A 16,747-nucleotide genomic window follows, 5' to 3' on the forward strand; every position below is an offset into this window, starting at 1 on the left:
GATATCTGCTTAATCATACGTTTGAACTGCCCAATAGATTCAGTATTTCTTAAGTATTGGGGCAAATTGTTCCACAAACAGGCCCCGTTATAACAGACACTTCATTTAAAATAATTAGTATTTGGCTTGGGCAGAGTAAGTTTGCCTTACAAGTTTCTTAAGTTATATTCAGCAATGCGTTGACTGAAAAGGTGTTGAAGACACTCCGGGGCAAAATTATGAATTGTTTTATACATAATTAGAAGAGACAGCTTCTCACACTTAAGAGCGTCGAGAAATTCAAGGAGCATAGAGCTCATATCCATAAAAGGGTAATTTAGTAATTACCCTGGTTGCGCGATTTTAATTTTCGCAGCTTATCACTCGACAGCTGGCCACTTAAGCAGTCCCAGAAAGGACTGCAATAATCAAAATGCAGTAATATTAAGGCTTTATGAATTTGAAGTGCACTATTAGTTGAGATAAAGTGTCGTATTCGTTTTAAGACTCCTATATGCAAGGAAACGTTCCTGCATATCTCGTCTACATGATTTGACTAAGAAAGCTGATCATTAATGGTAAGACCCAGGGATTTAGAGTTATCTACTCTCCTGATCATTTCGTGATCAATTCGAATATCAACCTCGTCACATTGAGTGTTTAATCTCTGCCTATATCCAATTATTATTAACTCTATCTTAGCCACATTTAATTAAACTCAGCCTGTTGGTTCTCAGCTAACATAAGGTTACTGAGTTTGGGAGTTATTGCTAGTCTAATCTTTGTTAAAGTTTTTGCAGTTCAGTAGGGTTATATTGGTATCAGTGAACATTTTCCAGGGGCACCCAACGTCAATCTTCGGAAAGTACGATCTGTTCGGAAGACGATTTGAGATCTAGAAATTTCGGAACATTTGTTGTAAATTTCTTGCTTGCCTGCCTGTCCTAGGATTTTCGAACATCTAAAATATGGTAGAATTGCCCTTTTAAACGGGTTTTTACCCTAAAAAGGTCACCTAGAATTTTTGGGAGCCCTTTTTCTGGCTGAAAATTTCGGAAAAGTAACTTTTAATCCCTATAATTTTCGAATCACTAGACTTTCAGCTAGGAAATCCGAACAGATAAAAAATTTTTAGGGGATAAAAATATGCTTATATCTACCGTTTAAATACTGAAATACGTCTGACAATGCTATGTTTAAGTTGTTTTGAACTATATTCCCGTTGGGTGCCCCTGATTCTCTGAAAGCCTACTGGAGACAGTTAGAGAGATCGTTAATATACATTTGAAAAAGAAAGGAACCTAATATGATGCCTTGCAGGACCCCACAAGTAATAGTGCGAAGAGCTGACAGTCTTCCATTTACGTTACATCTTTGGGTCCGATTGCTTAGGTACTATTGAAACCACATGACAGTTTCCTGGTTGGCCCCAAAGTATGACATCTTGCGTAAAATAATTTCATTATCTATAGTGTCGAATTCCTTTTTAAGGTCAATGAAAACGACACCATTCAGGAAGCCATTGTCGATGTTAACAGACCAGAAATTTCCATTCAGTTGGTTAGATTCCCGTGAGGATTGATTTTGTATGTCGGTTAGCGAAGCTTAGTGATGGTGCCGATAAGCTCAAGCTTAACGTTGCAAAATCAGAGTTCATCATTATCGGTACAAGACAACAACTGGCAAAAATCAATGTTGATAATCTTCGGGTAGGTGATGCCCTACTCAAACCACTTAACGAAGTTCGTAACTTAGGGTGTTGGTTAGATCCGCAACTAAGTCTGTCAAACTGCCTTCTACTATGTACACAACATAAGGAAAATTAGACGCTTTCTTTCACAAAGACTCTGATTAGCGCAAGGATTACAAGTCGCTTAGGGCTACTGTAATAGCCTGCCCTATATGGTGTTCCTTTAATCCATCTTCAGAAGCTAGAAAGGGTGCAAAACACTGCAGCAAGATTTATTTGTAATATTCCAAGATTTGAACATATCACACCAACATTAACGGGACTACATTGGCTTCCTGTAAAATCTAGAATTGAACAGTTTAAGATCTTATTAATTACATTTAAAGTTATTCATGGATTAACTCCTGACTATCTATCAGAACTGATCACCATTAGAACTCCATCAAGATATAACTTAAGATCAAACGATGAGATATTACTTGTACCACCAAAAGTGAAAACACTTCAAACCTCAGACAGTAGAAGATTTCAAAAAATTACTTAAGACCCTATTTAATGGTCACTTAAATCCGTTTCTGTTGGCCTGTAGCTTCACTCGCGCGTACACTCGAATGAGCGGATGACGCATGCGTAAATGCCGATCTTGTAACCCCCTCATTTTCCCAGATTTTTCAACTTTACTCGCTTATATCTTTGCTTCCGGACGGTGAATTTTTTTCATTTTTTGCATGTTAGCTTCGATTAATTTAAAACGTTTGTATTTCAAATGTAAAAAAAATTCTGTAGGTGAAAAACGAAATTAGCGACAAAAACTGACCTACAGATTTTGTTGAATTTTAAATATTTTAGAGATTATTTCTAACATTATCTGGTAACGCTGAACGGGAAGATTTCACAGTCCCGTTGTTTCAAAGAAGACAATATATCTTGATTTTAAGGCTCAAAGAAATGCCTTATATCGTTTCCTTGGTGACGTTATTTTGGAGGAAAATGTGATGTGAGAAATTTATGATGGCTACATAATACCCTGGCCAAATTTTGTCTTGATATGATTACCCTAACTGTACCTAAAAACAGAATATGTTTATTTGTTTTAAAAAAAGGAGAAACTCTTTCAAGCCTCCTTAAATTAAGTCAATCTTTGAATACGAAAGTTGAACAAACGCGCCAACATTGCTTTGTATTTAGCAGTGGGGGCAAAATATTTCCATTCGAAACCTACGAATTTTGGTCAAATGGAATGACCGTAAGTTGGACCAATTCTGCCAATCACGTACTCACATGTCAGACTAATTAATGAAAACTTTCTCACACCAGCCAATCAAAAAAGTGCCAAACGGAAGTAGTTTAAATCGTGAACACCTAGACGAGGCTGTTCGGTGACGTCATGTCCGCTGCTGTGTAATTACGTCATGTGACAAAAATATGCATGGAAGGGACGCGATGGACGGAGTTGTTTAAATTTACTATTTTTGGAGCTTAATTTTCGGTTTCTTTTACATTAAACGGTCTAAGAAGGATAGGGGTGAGACCCTTAAATGGGAAGTTGAGAGTGTGGACGTTTTGTAGTTGCTGGAGCTTGTTGACGAAACGAATTGCGAGGGCTAATGAAGAAGGACGGATTCAAAATGTCGGACAGTGATGATAAACCGTTTGAGTGTACGGCTCCTGGATGTGGACAGGTAAGCGTTTTCTGTCTGCCGTTTCTCCAGACTGTGTCTTCCTGGGGGAGTTTGGCAGGGACTGGTTTAATTTTATAGTGATGTCGTCACCTGTGTTGGCCTCACAACCTGACGTAAGCCTACATTTAGCTATTTTAGTTATTTTTTCACCCTTCTCTTCGCAGAGATTTGCTAACAACGACCATCTTGAAAGACACAAACAAAAGCACCAGCTTACACTTAAATTCGGCTTGCTTAAAGGATCGGACCTTTCCGTGGCAGGTAATGGTTGAATTTATTTAGAATTAGAAAAAAATAATCAGACATTAATTTTTTCCGTGAGTCATTTCGGGTATAAACTATTGTTTGTGTTAGAAATGGCAATAAATTTATAAGTTCGTATTAATTGTTAAGTCTTAGTAGGCTGTTAAGCTTACTAATGTTGTATGTTGGAAGATTACGTGAGCAGCCTAAGCTCGAATATTACTCGGGAAAAGTACTTGTACACCATCCACATCCAGTTGAAAATCGTGAGGTACAGTATCACACCGACTATAAAAGATGCTAAGATGAATATGCTAGTAATGATGGATACTGAGTAACTGCAGAGTACCTGGACACTATTGTGTTCTTCGAGCAGTATCACTTGAAGAACCACATATAACACACCATCGATATACAAATACAGTAACTGGCCAGGTATTCTACAGTTTAGTTTAGGACAGAATCTGGGCTTTTTACTCAGAATTCGGGGCCACGAGTTAAGGATTCTGACTCTTCTTATTTTTAAAATTTATTTCTCGGCCACAATTTTCCTGCACTTGCATAATGATTTCCTATGCCAGTTGTCATTTGTACATCTTATTAAATTATAATTTATTTTAAAATTTTTGCTTCTTTATTTTCTCATGTATTGTTCACTCAGCTAGACATAAGTCACATGGTATGCAATCAATATTAATTTTATCCCAGCAAAAGGCTCATCATGGTATGATTTGAACTTGAGACTTTTTGAGAGATGGCTGCAATGCCCTTCCAGACCACAGCAAATTCTGTGATAATTGAGAGAAGTTGTGTTGTGTGATTAGAACCAAGGTTGTGTTTTTTCATTGTATGTAATATCTTGTTGTATATGTTGTGGTTTAATTTTGTTTTAGGTTGGAGTTTTTTAAAACCAGTTAATTTTTTTAAAACCAGTTTAATTTTTTTTAAAACGCTGCCCATTTTAACATGTTTGGATATCTTTCTGTAATTAATTTTATGGAGTATTTATAGAAAAAACCTGAGAGAAATCATTTTAAGATTATTATGATGGATTGTTGTCTGTGATGGTATCAAAGACAATAATAATTATTTTTTGCATGTGAACAATAATTTTTAGTGCTTACTTAAATGTTCAGCTTAGTGATTAGGGTTGAGCACTTATTTTGAATGGTTACAATGTAGCTTTCATGTAAGGTTAGGGACACTGCCTGTATTTCTCAATTAGATTTACGCACTTATTTGAAACAGTTAGCATTTCAGGAGGTGTATGACAGCTGCAGACTGGCTACAAATAGCGCTGTTAAACGATTAGCTTTTACTGTGAGTTAGAGTTAGTCTGCGGTCTGCAAATGTCAGACCCTGCATTCCAGGTAAGAGATTGGCATGCATTGTAGTGATTGGAGTAATCACTTACCGGTATTTGCAGTGTTCAGTCTAAAACAACTGTTGTCTTGGTTTTTGGGTTAAGAATATTGGTTCATGGTTGGTTCGAGTGAAGCATTCTTTCACATGTTGGATAAAGGAGTTAGATTATGAAGAAGCTGTGGTGCTGTGCCAGTGGGCAGTGAAATAAAGAAAAGGGTTTATCAACTCAGTTGATTTGGTAAATTGACAACTGTAAAGAAAGTTGAGGGCTGATGTTTAGAGTGCCCTTCGTCATAGCTAAACCCTTTTCTGTCTTTCACAGGTAGGACTACTTTTCATAAAGAAAAAACAGTGATATTCTTCAATCATTCCTTTGGTAATATACATTGTAACTTGTACAATACAAGATTCATAAATATTTGTCTCTCATACTGTATTTTCAATTAAATAGAGCAGTATACAACTGGAAAGTAACTACATTACTATTAAACGTAACAATGGTATTATTAATAGTATGTACTAGTATTAATAGTAATAAACTACAATTTTTCTTGAAAGGAAAATACTCATTTTGCAAAATGACCTGTTTACAAGCTGAATGTGAAGGAAATGTCTTAGAAATGATCAAAAGGAAGATTAGTACATGTAGCACCGCACAGGTTTACTGTTGTTGGAGAAATACCGGTACATTTAAGGCATTGGACTTCTCCAAAATTTGGTCACTACTCAAGCATAATGGTTTTCCATCCCAGTTATTTTTTTGCGTGTGCAAGGGTGACATTAATTTTACCATCAAGACAAGTTGATCTCTATCAAAGAGAGGAATGTTGGAGCTGCCATTGGCACTTAGGCATTTTTTGTTCATGGAATGGATGTTTTGACAAAGTTGTGGCTGATTTCTGCATAATATCTTGAAGCCACTCTTCTGTAATTTGTTGACCTTTGTGAGAAATTAGACTGTGTGCTTGGGACAGGACTTGCAATAAACAGAGACGAGGAGTTACACAGTCACAGTCTGCTGGCTGCTCCGCTATTTTTGCCTTTTTATTCTTACCTACCTGATTTCTGAGGTTGAAGATTTGTGGTTTTTCATTTCTAAACTTCGCTTTTATGCAGCCTTCTAGTTGGAAATTCGCTCACTTGATCCCATGCCTACCCCCCTTGAGATGGAGTGCCTGGATGTGCTGTTACCGATACTCACTAGAATGCTTAATTTGTCACTGCAAACTGGACACTTCCATGATGACTGGAAACTGGCTGACGTTCACCCGAGGTTGAAGAAGCCACAAGCAGAGCTTATTTTCATCAACTTACATCCTATCAGCAATCTCTCATTAATTTTGTCTCGAAGCTGGTAGAGCAAACAGTGTTCAGTCAAACCCACAATCGCTTGACTGCGCATGCACTCTATCCTAAAGCCCAGGCCTCATACCGTAGATTCCACAGCACAGAAACTGCCCTGCTTTGTGTACAAAACGACATACTCCTTAATATGAATCAGAAGCGCGCCACCCGTCTTGTACTGCTTGACCTCAGTGCAGCCTTTGACACTGTGGATCACTCTATTTTGCTCAATCATCTTTACACTGACTTTGGTATTTCAGAGCACACCTACAGTCCTGGTTTAAAACTTACCTGCACAACTGGTCCTTTTCTGTCTCGATCAATGGTGCAACTTCCAATAAATTTGGAACAAAGTATGGTGTACCTCAAGGATCTTGCCTTGGACCTCTCCTGTTTATCCTCTATACCAGCAAGCTGTTTAAGATCATTGAGCGCCATCTACCTAATGTACACGCATACGCCGACAACACACAATTGTACATCTCCTTTAATGCCAACTTTGATGATGAACAACTGGCCGCTGTTCAGGCCATGGAAAGCTGTGTTGCGGACATAAGGGACTGCAACTCGCAATGGTCAACATCGACTCCTTGACGGTGGGCAATTATACAATAATTATTGCTCCTAGCAGTGAAGTTGAGAACCTCGGCTGTTGGCTGGATAATCAGCTAAAGGTGGACAAACACATTAATAAGATCTGCCAGACCACCTTTTATCACTTACAGTGTATATAATATTAGGAAAATTAGGAAATTTCTTAGCCCTGGTTGTACCCAGACTTAAATTAAGGCTCGACTATTGCAACAGTCTCTTGTATGGACTACCTGCATACCAACTACAGAAACTTCAGAATGCTGCCGCAAGGATCATCTGCAATGTTTAACACTTTGATCAGTAATTATTACTCTCTCATTATTCAACCCACATGTACACTGGTTACCTATTAATCACAGAATTCAATTCAAGACTCTACTTCTCTGCTACAAAGCGTTAAATGAACGGCCCCTGATTACTTATCTGAACTTTTAAAGCACAAGATTCCTTCCAGATACTCTTTAAGAACAAAATATTAATAACGATAGATTTCTACTCCAGCAAACTACACTAAGAACTCTATCCACCCTTGGTGACTGCTCTTTTACTGTGGCTGGGCCAGAACTATGGAATTCTTTACCCTTACAAATCAGGTCTTGTACTAACATAAGTACTTTTAAGCCTCAGCTTAAAACCTATCTTTTTCGGAAGGCTTACAACTGAGTTTTGTAGTTAATTTTAATCTTGAGGTTAAACATTGTTATATAATTTTAAACAGCTTAAAATTCCATTTAATAGATATATACCGTATTTACCCGTGTATAAGTCGATCCCATGTATAAGTCGACCCCCCATTTTTGATGGCAAAAAACGCAATTTCTTAATTTCTTTGTCAAATGTTCATGGGACACTAATCTTGTATTCTTCGATTTCTGGAAATGTGGATACACAAAAAAATCAGGGCCTCGAGCTCTTAATAGTTTTGTTGTTCAGCAGCTGTTGTATATGCGGGCGTTTTGTCCTTGAGTTTCGAAAAAGTTCTCTGAAAATCGAACATGTAAACCTTAAACTCACCTGTTTCGTTGTTCAAGGATAAAGGGCTTTAGAGGATAAGAACAATGCAACATCACAGAAGCAGGAGTCAATCTTTGAAAATAACTTGCGAACGATGCGAAAATGTGCAAGGTTTAATTGGTCCTTGACTTACAATTTCTCAAATGACAAACAAAACAAAACTCATAAATGAAACAATACGAAGTTTAGAAAAGCATTTCAATCTGCCAGGTTTGTATAAAGAATAAAAAACAATCATTACCAACCAGCATTTTCACGCCAACACGAGTGACGATGCTTGCACGCAAACGCGAGGTATTGCGCCAGGTTACTAAGCCGTTGAACGATCGTGTTTTATTCGAAGAAACAGAAATGCCTTATAGAGCTTTCCGCCTTTGGAAAACGAAAATTTCCAGTGTCTATTTCATATTTGTGCTTGTGAGTATCTTTAAAATTTAGAGTTGGACAAATCCTTTTTTATTTCAACTGGAATTGCTTACATTTGTTTTGAAGTCTTTGTCATTCATTTTGAAGTCTTTTACAATGTACGTCGGCTTTTGTCCATTGCGTTCGTTACGCCCAAGACAACATTATTATGTTAATTTTGAATAAATTACTTAGCTAGAACTTGGCTCAAAATCTTTGACCCGTGTATAAGTCGAGGGCGATTTTTGGAGCTTCTTTTTAGGCCATAAAAGGTCGACTTATACATTGGTAAATACGGTAGGTGTGTATTTATATTTACATGTATATATATCAATCGTTGTAGTGTTTTAGAATTCAATGTATATTTCAGTTTGTAATGCACGAGTGAGCATCTTCTATGTAACTCGCGTAATATAAGATATTAAATTGTTATTAGTTATTATTCCAGTTTTGGAACTACAATGTACTTTCTTGTTGTAATTCCTTCGAGTTATCATCTGTTGTTCCATTTAGTTAATTGTTTTAGCTTTACATTGATCCTTGTTTTCCTGAAAGGTGGAGTTGCTCCTTTCTTTTTTTCTTTCAAGAAATGTTTGGGGTTGTTGTAAAAATCAGTCTTCTGTCTTTGGTGGCCTTTCAAATCCTCTGTTATTTTCTGTATGGAATTTGATTTTCATTTATGTAATTGCGTTGGCATGACTCTGGCATAATTATGTGGCTATGGTTTTGTATTGCACGAAGTTTTGACCGAGAGTGGCCTGGAGTGAATAATAAAATTGTAATTTTATTTATAAATTATGCTGAGGAAGTTGCATCAATTGCTTGCATGGTCATTAGTGGATTAAGGAGTAGGCAGCAGGGCCAGAGGTACATGTAGGGAGGGGAGTTCTGGTGAGTATACAGAAAGGTCTTGAGAAATACATGTACACCTATGAAAATAATGTCTGTGAATAGTGTTGTGTAGTGGGGGTGGGCATAGATTTGGGGGTACATGTACGAAGGAAGGGTGGGATAAGATAGAGTACTGGTGTAGATCAGGGAGGGGTAGGTGAGTAGAATGCAAGAAAAGATAATTACATGTATCTAAATTTTTTCAGACCCCCTAAAAAAAACCAAGCCCCTGTTATTTTAACTAAAACCCCCCAGAAAAAAAAACGTGAAATCCCTTTTTTACACAGTTAATTTAAAAAAAATCCAGTTAGAAAAATTAAACTGGTTTGAAAAAAAATTCAAAGCAAAAACTAAATTAAACCACAACATATATAGAGGATATTACACGGTGGCGAGAAGATACATTTGTATGAATTTTATGTTCGAGTGGCAAGAACAATATCTCACTCGTTCGCTTCGCTCACTCGTGAGATATTGTTTTTGCCACGAGAACATAAAATTCATATCTTCTCGCCAACGTGTAATGTTCTTTTCATTATATGGAGACTAAATATTGATAAATTCCGATTTTATTGTGTTTCAAAGTAGTCAAGTTTTACAAATATGGCTGGGCTTTATAAAAAAGGCGGGAAAAAAAGGCGGGAATCGTGACGTCATTGAACGATACAACACTCACAAAGGTGACATACGGAAAATACGCCACTCGGGTCCCGGATGTAGTGGCGTATGGAATCTACGAGTGGTTTAGTTCCCAGTAAAACACTCTCCTCCATATAATAAATAATACTGATACATGAACAGTATTATGTACATGTATTACTTGGAAACATGTCTTATCTAGCTACAGTGCATGTATATTATTTGGTTTTGCTATAAAAGGATATTAAAAATTTTCAAATAATTATGTTCCAGAACACCTATCACTGCTCTTGTCTACATGTGTTCTTGGGACAAAACATGATCCTTATTGAGCACCTCAGTGTTTTGGTGTGGGTCTTGTGCTTTTTTGAGAGGAAACTGAGCAAAACAAATGAGTCACCCTTTGGGGCCTATGCCAGTCACATTTCATTGCAAATTGGCTCTGACTTAAAAAGATCTTGCCTGTTGAAGTTTTAAGTGATCTCTTGCATTCAGATTTTGGTGATTGGTGATGTTATTAGTTGTCTGTAACTTCAAGTAATGTGAGCCATGATGTTATTGGCTTTGAAGTACAGTGAATAGTAATCAATGCACTTTCAATTCATCTTTTGATGGGCTTCTTGTTAGTGAACTTTTTGTCACTTCTGTTGGCTTTGTTGTCAAGCAGTTAGTGATTGGCAATATTGTTAGTGCAGTTTTCTTTTTCTTCTACTTTCAAAACCTGCTCTCCAGTGTTAGTCATCAATTGGTGATAACTGTAGTTTGCACTGTAACACCCTTGATAGAGTTCCAGTCAATTTGAGTCAATAGAATGAAGAATCAAGCATTGAGGACCAAGATTTGAGAAAGAAGGAGCTCTGGAAAATTAAAAGAACTCAAACAACAATAATAGTTAAAATAATAGTAATATTAGATTATTGTTGAATGAAGAAGAATATTCAGTCACACTGCAATAATATTGCTTAGTCAATGGTACACTGATTTCAAAGTACTCTCACTCAGTGTTATGCTATGCCACCTTTGGTTTGCGAAAGAAAGAAATGACTGTAATCTTCAGTATTAATTCTGACATTAAATTTTTATTCAGATTCTTATCTGAATAAAAATGTTTTCTGAACTGTCTGTTGTGTAGAGTCGAATTACTGGCAGGTGTGCTCTCTTAGTGCTGTGTGTTACACTGTACTTCATAGACCAAACTACGAACAGTAACTTTATTGTTAAAGGTTGGACTTTAATGTTGAGAAAAGGTGGTTGTACTGTATGAAGGAAAAAAATCTATATACATGTACTGTAACTTATGTAGTTGTGCAGTTACCGTATAGTTGAAAAGAATTATGTTAGCTGGCATAAATTGTAGCATGAGTTGTTCAATTATTAAATTATAGATCAGACACCCACACCAACACGATTCCTAAGGAACTGTGAGGAAGAAGGCTTATTTCAGGACTTAGACAATCCTTTTGATCAGGTTTGTATCATACAGTAGTTTGCTTTTTTTAATGTCAATGCTTGCTTTACATGTACCGGTACATCACTTTGTAGTTATGACATAAGGAATGGGATTTTTGTCTGAAATTACAGGTACTTTACAGTACTCATGCAATGGTTTGATAAAAATTGTTTTTAAATTTGCTCTTTAAGCTCTACATGACTGTATACTAGCTACTGTAATGTGATAAATTATGCATATTCATGTATCTTAACTGTGGAAAGTGTTTGTAAAAAGCCCATTTTTGAAGAAAACATGCTTACAGTACATGTACATGTACAATAAAGCAGGGATGTCAATAAGTTTTTAAGCAGCCGTTTCATTAAAGGTGTCTCCCGTAGCATTTATTAGGGAGCTTTAGCAACGACAACGGCGACGGCAACGAGAACGTCACAAATTTGCATATTTAGCAGGGAAAAACAATAGTTTTGCACGCCCTGCACGTGCGTTTTTCAATTTTGTCCATTTCTTTGCCGTCGTCAGCAAAACAACAAGGTGAAATAGCCAAAGTTGAGGTTTTATGGAGGACGTCAGCACTTGAGAATAAATTTTCATTTTCTCCCCTAAATTAAGCGCCGCTCATAACGGTTTCATTCCTGACGTATAGAGACCCCTGGAAGTGCTTTTTCCTGTATTCTGATGCATGAAAAGGAAATTCTATTCAGTGATAATAACCCTCACTTTTCATATTAGTTAACTTACATACTTTTCATACACCTCACTTCACAAAGATTAAATGAATAAAGTTAATGTTAATTTAAAAAAGTGGGTGTTTTTTTTAACTGTTCAGTTATCTTCTGAACACTATAGTTTACCAATAATATTCACGTCATTCGAAAGAAATTCATTCATTTAAAAGGAACTACATCATTCTTGGAATGGTGTAAAACCTGTTGCCAGTTCGGACATGTTTTTTTCCTGAATGTGACCCATCAACGTTTCAACAGAATAGCACATAGTTTTGTTTCACATCACTTCTACAATCTGTTAATCACAGTTTGTTTTCAACGACTTGCTTGAAAAAAACCTGGAATGAAAATGTGCTATAAAGTTTTAAATAAATTTTAGTCATCTTCATCCTCACTGTCAGCCCTCAAATGAGCACATGTTTTTTGGACTTAAGGACGTTCGCGCGAAAATTTTTCAACATTGATTTTTTTCTGAAACTTTTACCACTGTAAGATAATGAGTTAGTTATGTCAGAAATGTAAAAAAAAATGAGGGGTCACCGACTTCGTTTTGGAGAGAACATGCCCGGAAAAACACCCAAAATGTGACAAAATCGGGCTTCGTTAGCGAATAAGGCCAGTGTCTTTAAACCCAAATATATTGCAATTAAATCTTTGAAGTGAAATGTTCTCTGCCAAATATTGTTTAAGTGGACTTATTAAGTGAATTTAGTCAACTGGTGAGGTTCCTTAAAGATCAAGTTCGCATTTAGCGACCACAGTTTCACGCGCCTTGCAGCCGCAAGATGGCAGGATTTGATGTCCCGTGAGCAGAAATCTTGAAATTTTTTTAACTTCCCACATTGATTTTTTGTTCATTTTTGGACAACGTGGAGATAATTGTAAATAAAATCCGTTTCTGGAAAGAAAAATAGGGGTCACCGAACGTCCAAGAGCGTTAAATCCAGGCAAAGCTATAGCCAAGGCCTTTTGCCCTATCATTTCTCATTTTATTACTTAGGGCGCGCGCTCGTGTATGACGTGGCGTGTGCATTTGCGTGCGCAGTAAGGATGCGCAGAAACAATTGGCGCAAACGTCCTTAATTTGTTGCTGTGTAAAAATCTCGTCTTCAAGATCTTCACCTTCTTCATTTAGCAAATCCACTTCGTTAGTCAGGGTAAGAATTGTCTCTCAGAAAAGGTAGAAGCAGCGCACAACCATGTCACCAGGGCCATCTCTGCTTTCAAAATGGCGGGCGTATGTAAACGGCTTCCAAGAACTCGGTCGATTCACAGGGATTAAACGTTTATGAATTATCACCCGATTTTACAATCTAGACGTAGATACGAAACGAGGCAAGACACCAAGACAATTATATTTGTTTCAGCAGGTAATCTTTTAAAATTAATTTCGCTTTGTACCTGCAACAATGAACATCTTCAACCGTAACATGAAGTCAGCTCGGCCGTAACAGGTGTTACGAGTTACGGCCTCTATTAACATCCCTGATAAAGCATGGTACATGTACTGTATGTAAAAACACTATTATGGAATGTGGTAATTCTAGGTAAAATTAGCATTTCAACCAAACCTATTAAATTTTTTCACTGATCAATAAACTGTTAACCATAATTATTACAAAAGCCCTTAAAGCACTTAATAGTCTAAGTTGTATTATTTTAGACATTTCAAGTTAACAATAATCTGTCATTGTGTGTCGTTATTGAGACGCATGCCAAGGTGATGTTAAAGACAAATTTTGGTCTGGTGGTCCAATCAAACATTTCAAATAATTTAATTTTATGTATTTATTATTGAGTTAGAACTGAAAACAAAAGATGATGGACGATAAAATAACATCAATTCAACATGAATTGCAACAGCAAGTTGTTATTGCTTTCCACGATTTCATAGTCAGTATTTTGGTTAACTTTGTTTTTATCCACTTGATTTGGGATTTCGTATGATTGCAGATAATGCTATGATCTAGCAGTTTTGTGATCGTCTGCATTGCATCAATTATTGGTGACACTTTTTAAAGGGGTAATATATCTGATCTTGGGAGAAAGCATTACTTCTCTCCCTCAAATTGCTTATTCTGTGTATACAATGATTTTGGGGGAAAACTCTACTCAGATGTTGTAGTTTTTATGTTTAATTTAGGACTTCAAGAGGGCAACTGTACCAGACCAGGTAAGGACTCTTTTCAATACATTCACATCTGAGCAATAATTGTACAGCATGATACAGTGCACATTACAGGTTAGATTTCATGTCAGGGCAAAATGATCATACTGTAACCTAGGTTGATTTGTAATTCTGTCTCTTAATTTTATATGTGATAATGAATACCAGACACAAAGAAATTATAAAATAATCACAGAGAGGGGTTACGTTTTTGCAAACGTTGGCCATGTAGCACTTACATGTATAATTATATCAACAGACCCCACCATCAGAGTGTAATGTGAAGTGCTACCCATATTGACCATGTGAGTGTTAGCACTACTCCACACAAGGACAGAGAAAAGCTCTGACCAGGCTGGGAATTGAACGCATGACCTTCGGGTTAGATCACCGCTGCTCTACCAACCGAGCCACAAGGCCAGATGGGAGCAGGCCGCAGGAATTTTACAAATTCATTGACATTGACATTTTACAGTAAATTCTTGCGGCCTGCTCTCGTCTGGTCTTGTGGCTCGGTCGGTAGAGCAGCTGTGATCTAACCTGAAGGTCATGGGTTCATTTCCCACCCTGGTCAGAGCTTTTCTCTGTCCTTGTGTGGGCCCAATTCCATTAGTAGGGCTAATTCTCACCATGGTCTATATGGGTAGAAAACATTACAGTCTGATGGTTGGATCTGTAAAATAATCAACCTAGTAAATACTAACCTATGTACATGTAAATAGTTCCCGCTTTTGTATTACGTCATATTGTAATAAATTTTTCATCTACCCGTAGACTTTATAACTGTTCACACTTAGGAACTCATTAAACTGATGGCATAAGCATGCCGAAACATGTCTTAAAAAAGTTGTCTGTTTCCTACAGTATTTACGTATCATACTTGCTACTATTGCGACCTTATGGAAAATCAACCTACAATTGTTGAAATCATTTTGACGTGTAAAAAGTACAATTTACTGTATATGTGATGGCCACATGATATGAGGGACAAAGGTGCAGGTACTGTGGAAGATTACTGTGGTACATGTAAATGATTGGGATGTGTGAATAATTTAATTTTTAAAATGATGTGTTTCAGTCTTGCTTTTTTTTGAGAATCCTTACATGTGGTCACTGTAACTTAGGTATTTAACCTTAAAATAAGAAGTTTTGTTTACTTATTTACTTACTTACATGTACATGTACACTGTTTGTGCCAGCTGGGCCCTATTAAACTTGAATGCAAAGAGTTCTTCTTTTGGAAAACTTATTACACGAAAATGCTTTTTAGAAAAAAAAATATAGTTCTGAAGTGTAAAAACAGAATACACACTGTACTTGTTCCTCATTTGTTTCCAAATGAAAGCTTAGCATAATGGACTGTATCAGCACCTTTGTCCCTGAAATCGTATGAACTATCACATATATGTAGAGAATTCTATACAGACTTGAATGTGAAGTATTGGTGTTGTAAGTTGTTTTATCGAAGTAGATACATGTAGCTCTAATCAGGCAAGCTTCAAAGTGTTAATGGTTCTTTTCTCTACAGGCTTCTAACTCCTCAAGTGCTCATCCCACATCTCAATTGCCTACGGGTCACAGCTCACTTCCCAACAGTACGGCCACATCGCAAAATATCATTGTGCTTGATGACTCTGAGTCAAAGGTTCTCTTGTCTCCACCTCCACTTACTCCTTCTCAGACTACAAAAACAACAGCAGCATCAGAAACTAAAAAGTCAGTGATACTCACTGCTCCAGTATCAGTGCTTGTACGTGTGCCACCTCATATCCCTCCAGCAATACCTGCTTCTATAGCAGCACCTGATGCTCAGGTGCCCTCTGCTCTTCCAGTGCCAAGTCATATCCAAAGCCGTGCAAATTCTGCCAGCAGTGCTATGCCCATTCCATCCATCCCCACTCCAGCCATTGTTACTAGTCCCAATGCTAGTAGTCCTCCCTCCTTTATAGGAAGTGCCAAACAGGTTTGTGATTTTTGTTTCTTTGGAAGGTTTTGCAAGTACAATCAGCTGTACATATTGTACTTGTAATAAGCCGAGTTATGTGTAACAAGCATATAATTAACAATCATTCTCTGAAATCGAGGTGAATATTGGCAGAACCAAGAGAAAATGAGGGGACAGAGAGGGAGGCTCAGGGCGTTGGCCGGAATAATGTCATGTCCACGAAAGTTATTTTTAGACAAGCGGAAGTCTTTGTTCTAGCGGAAGTCTGTCTTCCGAGACGTCCGCATGCAGTCTTGCCTCGCTCACAGGTTCTTAGTGAAAAGAGAAAATGGCAGTGCACGTGGAAGGCTGATTAATATTAATTTTCTTTCAATCATCAGACCGAGGTTGGCCTGCATGCGGACGTCTCGGAAGACAGACTTCCGCTAGAACAAAGACTTCCGCTCGTCTAAAAATAACTTTCGTGGACATGACATATCCCAAGGGCTGGACCGGGAGCCTCCGTCTCTGTCCCCTCATTTTCTCTTGGCAGAACTTAATTCTACTTTCGGCAACAGCTCCTGCAACTTGTCTCGCAACGATTTTGGTCGTTGTAGGGTATTGTATGTTAC

At 37.3% G+C, this 16,747-nt stretch overlaps 1 protein-coding gene across 1 annotated transcript in view; it reads left to right on the top strand.

The window, feature by feature from the left end:
* Positions 1–3,081: 3,081 nt before the first annotated feature.
* LOC137967902 (cyclic AMP-dependent transcription factor ATF-7-like) overlaps positions 3,082–16,747 on the top strand; it is a 32,816-nt gene continuing 19,150 nt past the window's right edge. The window contains exons 1-5 of the mRNA XM_068814500.1: positions 3,082–3,351; positions 3,516–3,612; positions 11,232–11,314; positions 14,168–14,197; positions 15,720–16,154. Of these exons, the coding sequence (XP_068670601.1) occupies positions 3,277–3,351; positions 3,516–3,612; positions 11,232–11,314; positions 14,168–14,197; positions 15,720–16,154 (720 nt within the window). The 5' untranslated portion in view covers positions 3,082–3,276. The remainder of the gene's footprint in view (positions 3,352–3,515; positions 3,613–11,231; positions 11,315–14,167; positions 14,198–15,719; positions 16,155–16,747) is intronic.

This window comes from Montipora foliosa, chromosome 8 (assembly GCF_036669935.1).
Source record: "Montipora foliosa isolate CH-2021 chromosome 8, ASM3666993v2, whole genome shotgun sequence".
Taxonomy (NCBI): Eukaryota; Metazoa; Cnidaria; class Anthozoa; order Scleractinia; family Acroporidae; genus Montipora; species Montipora foliosa.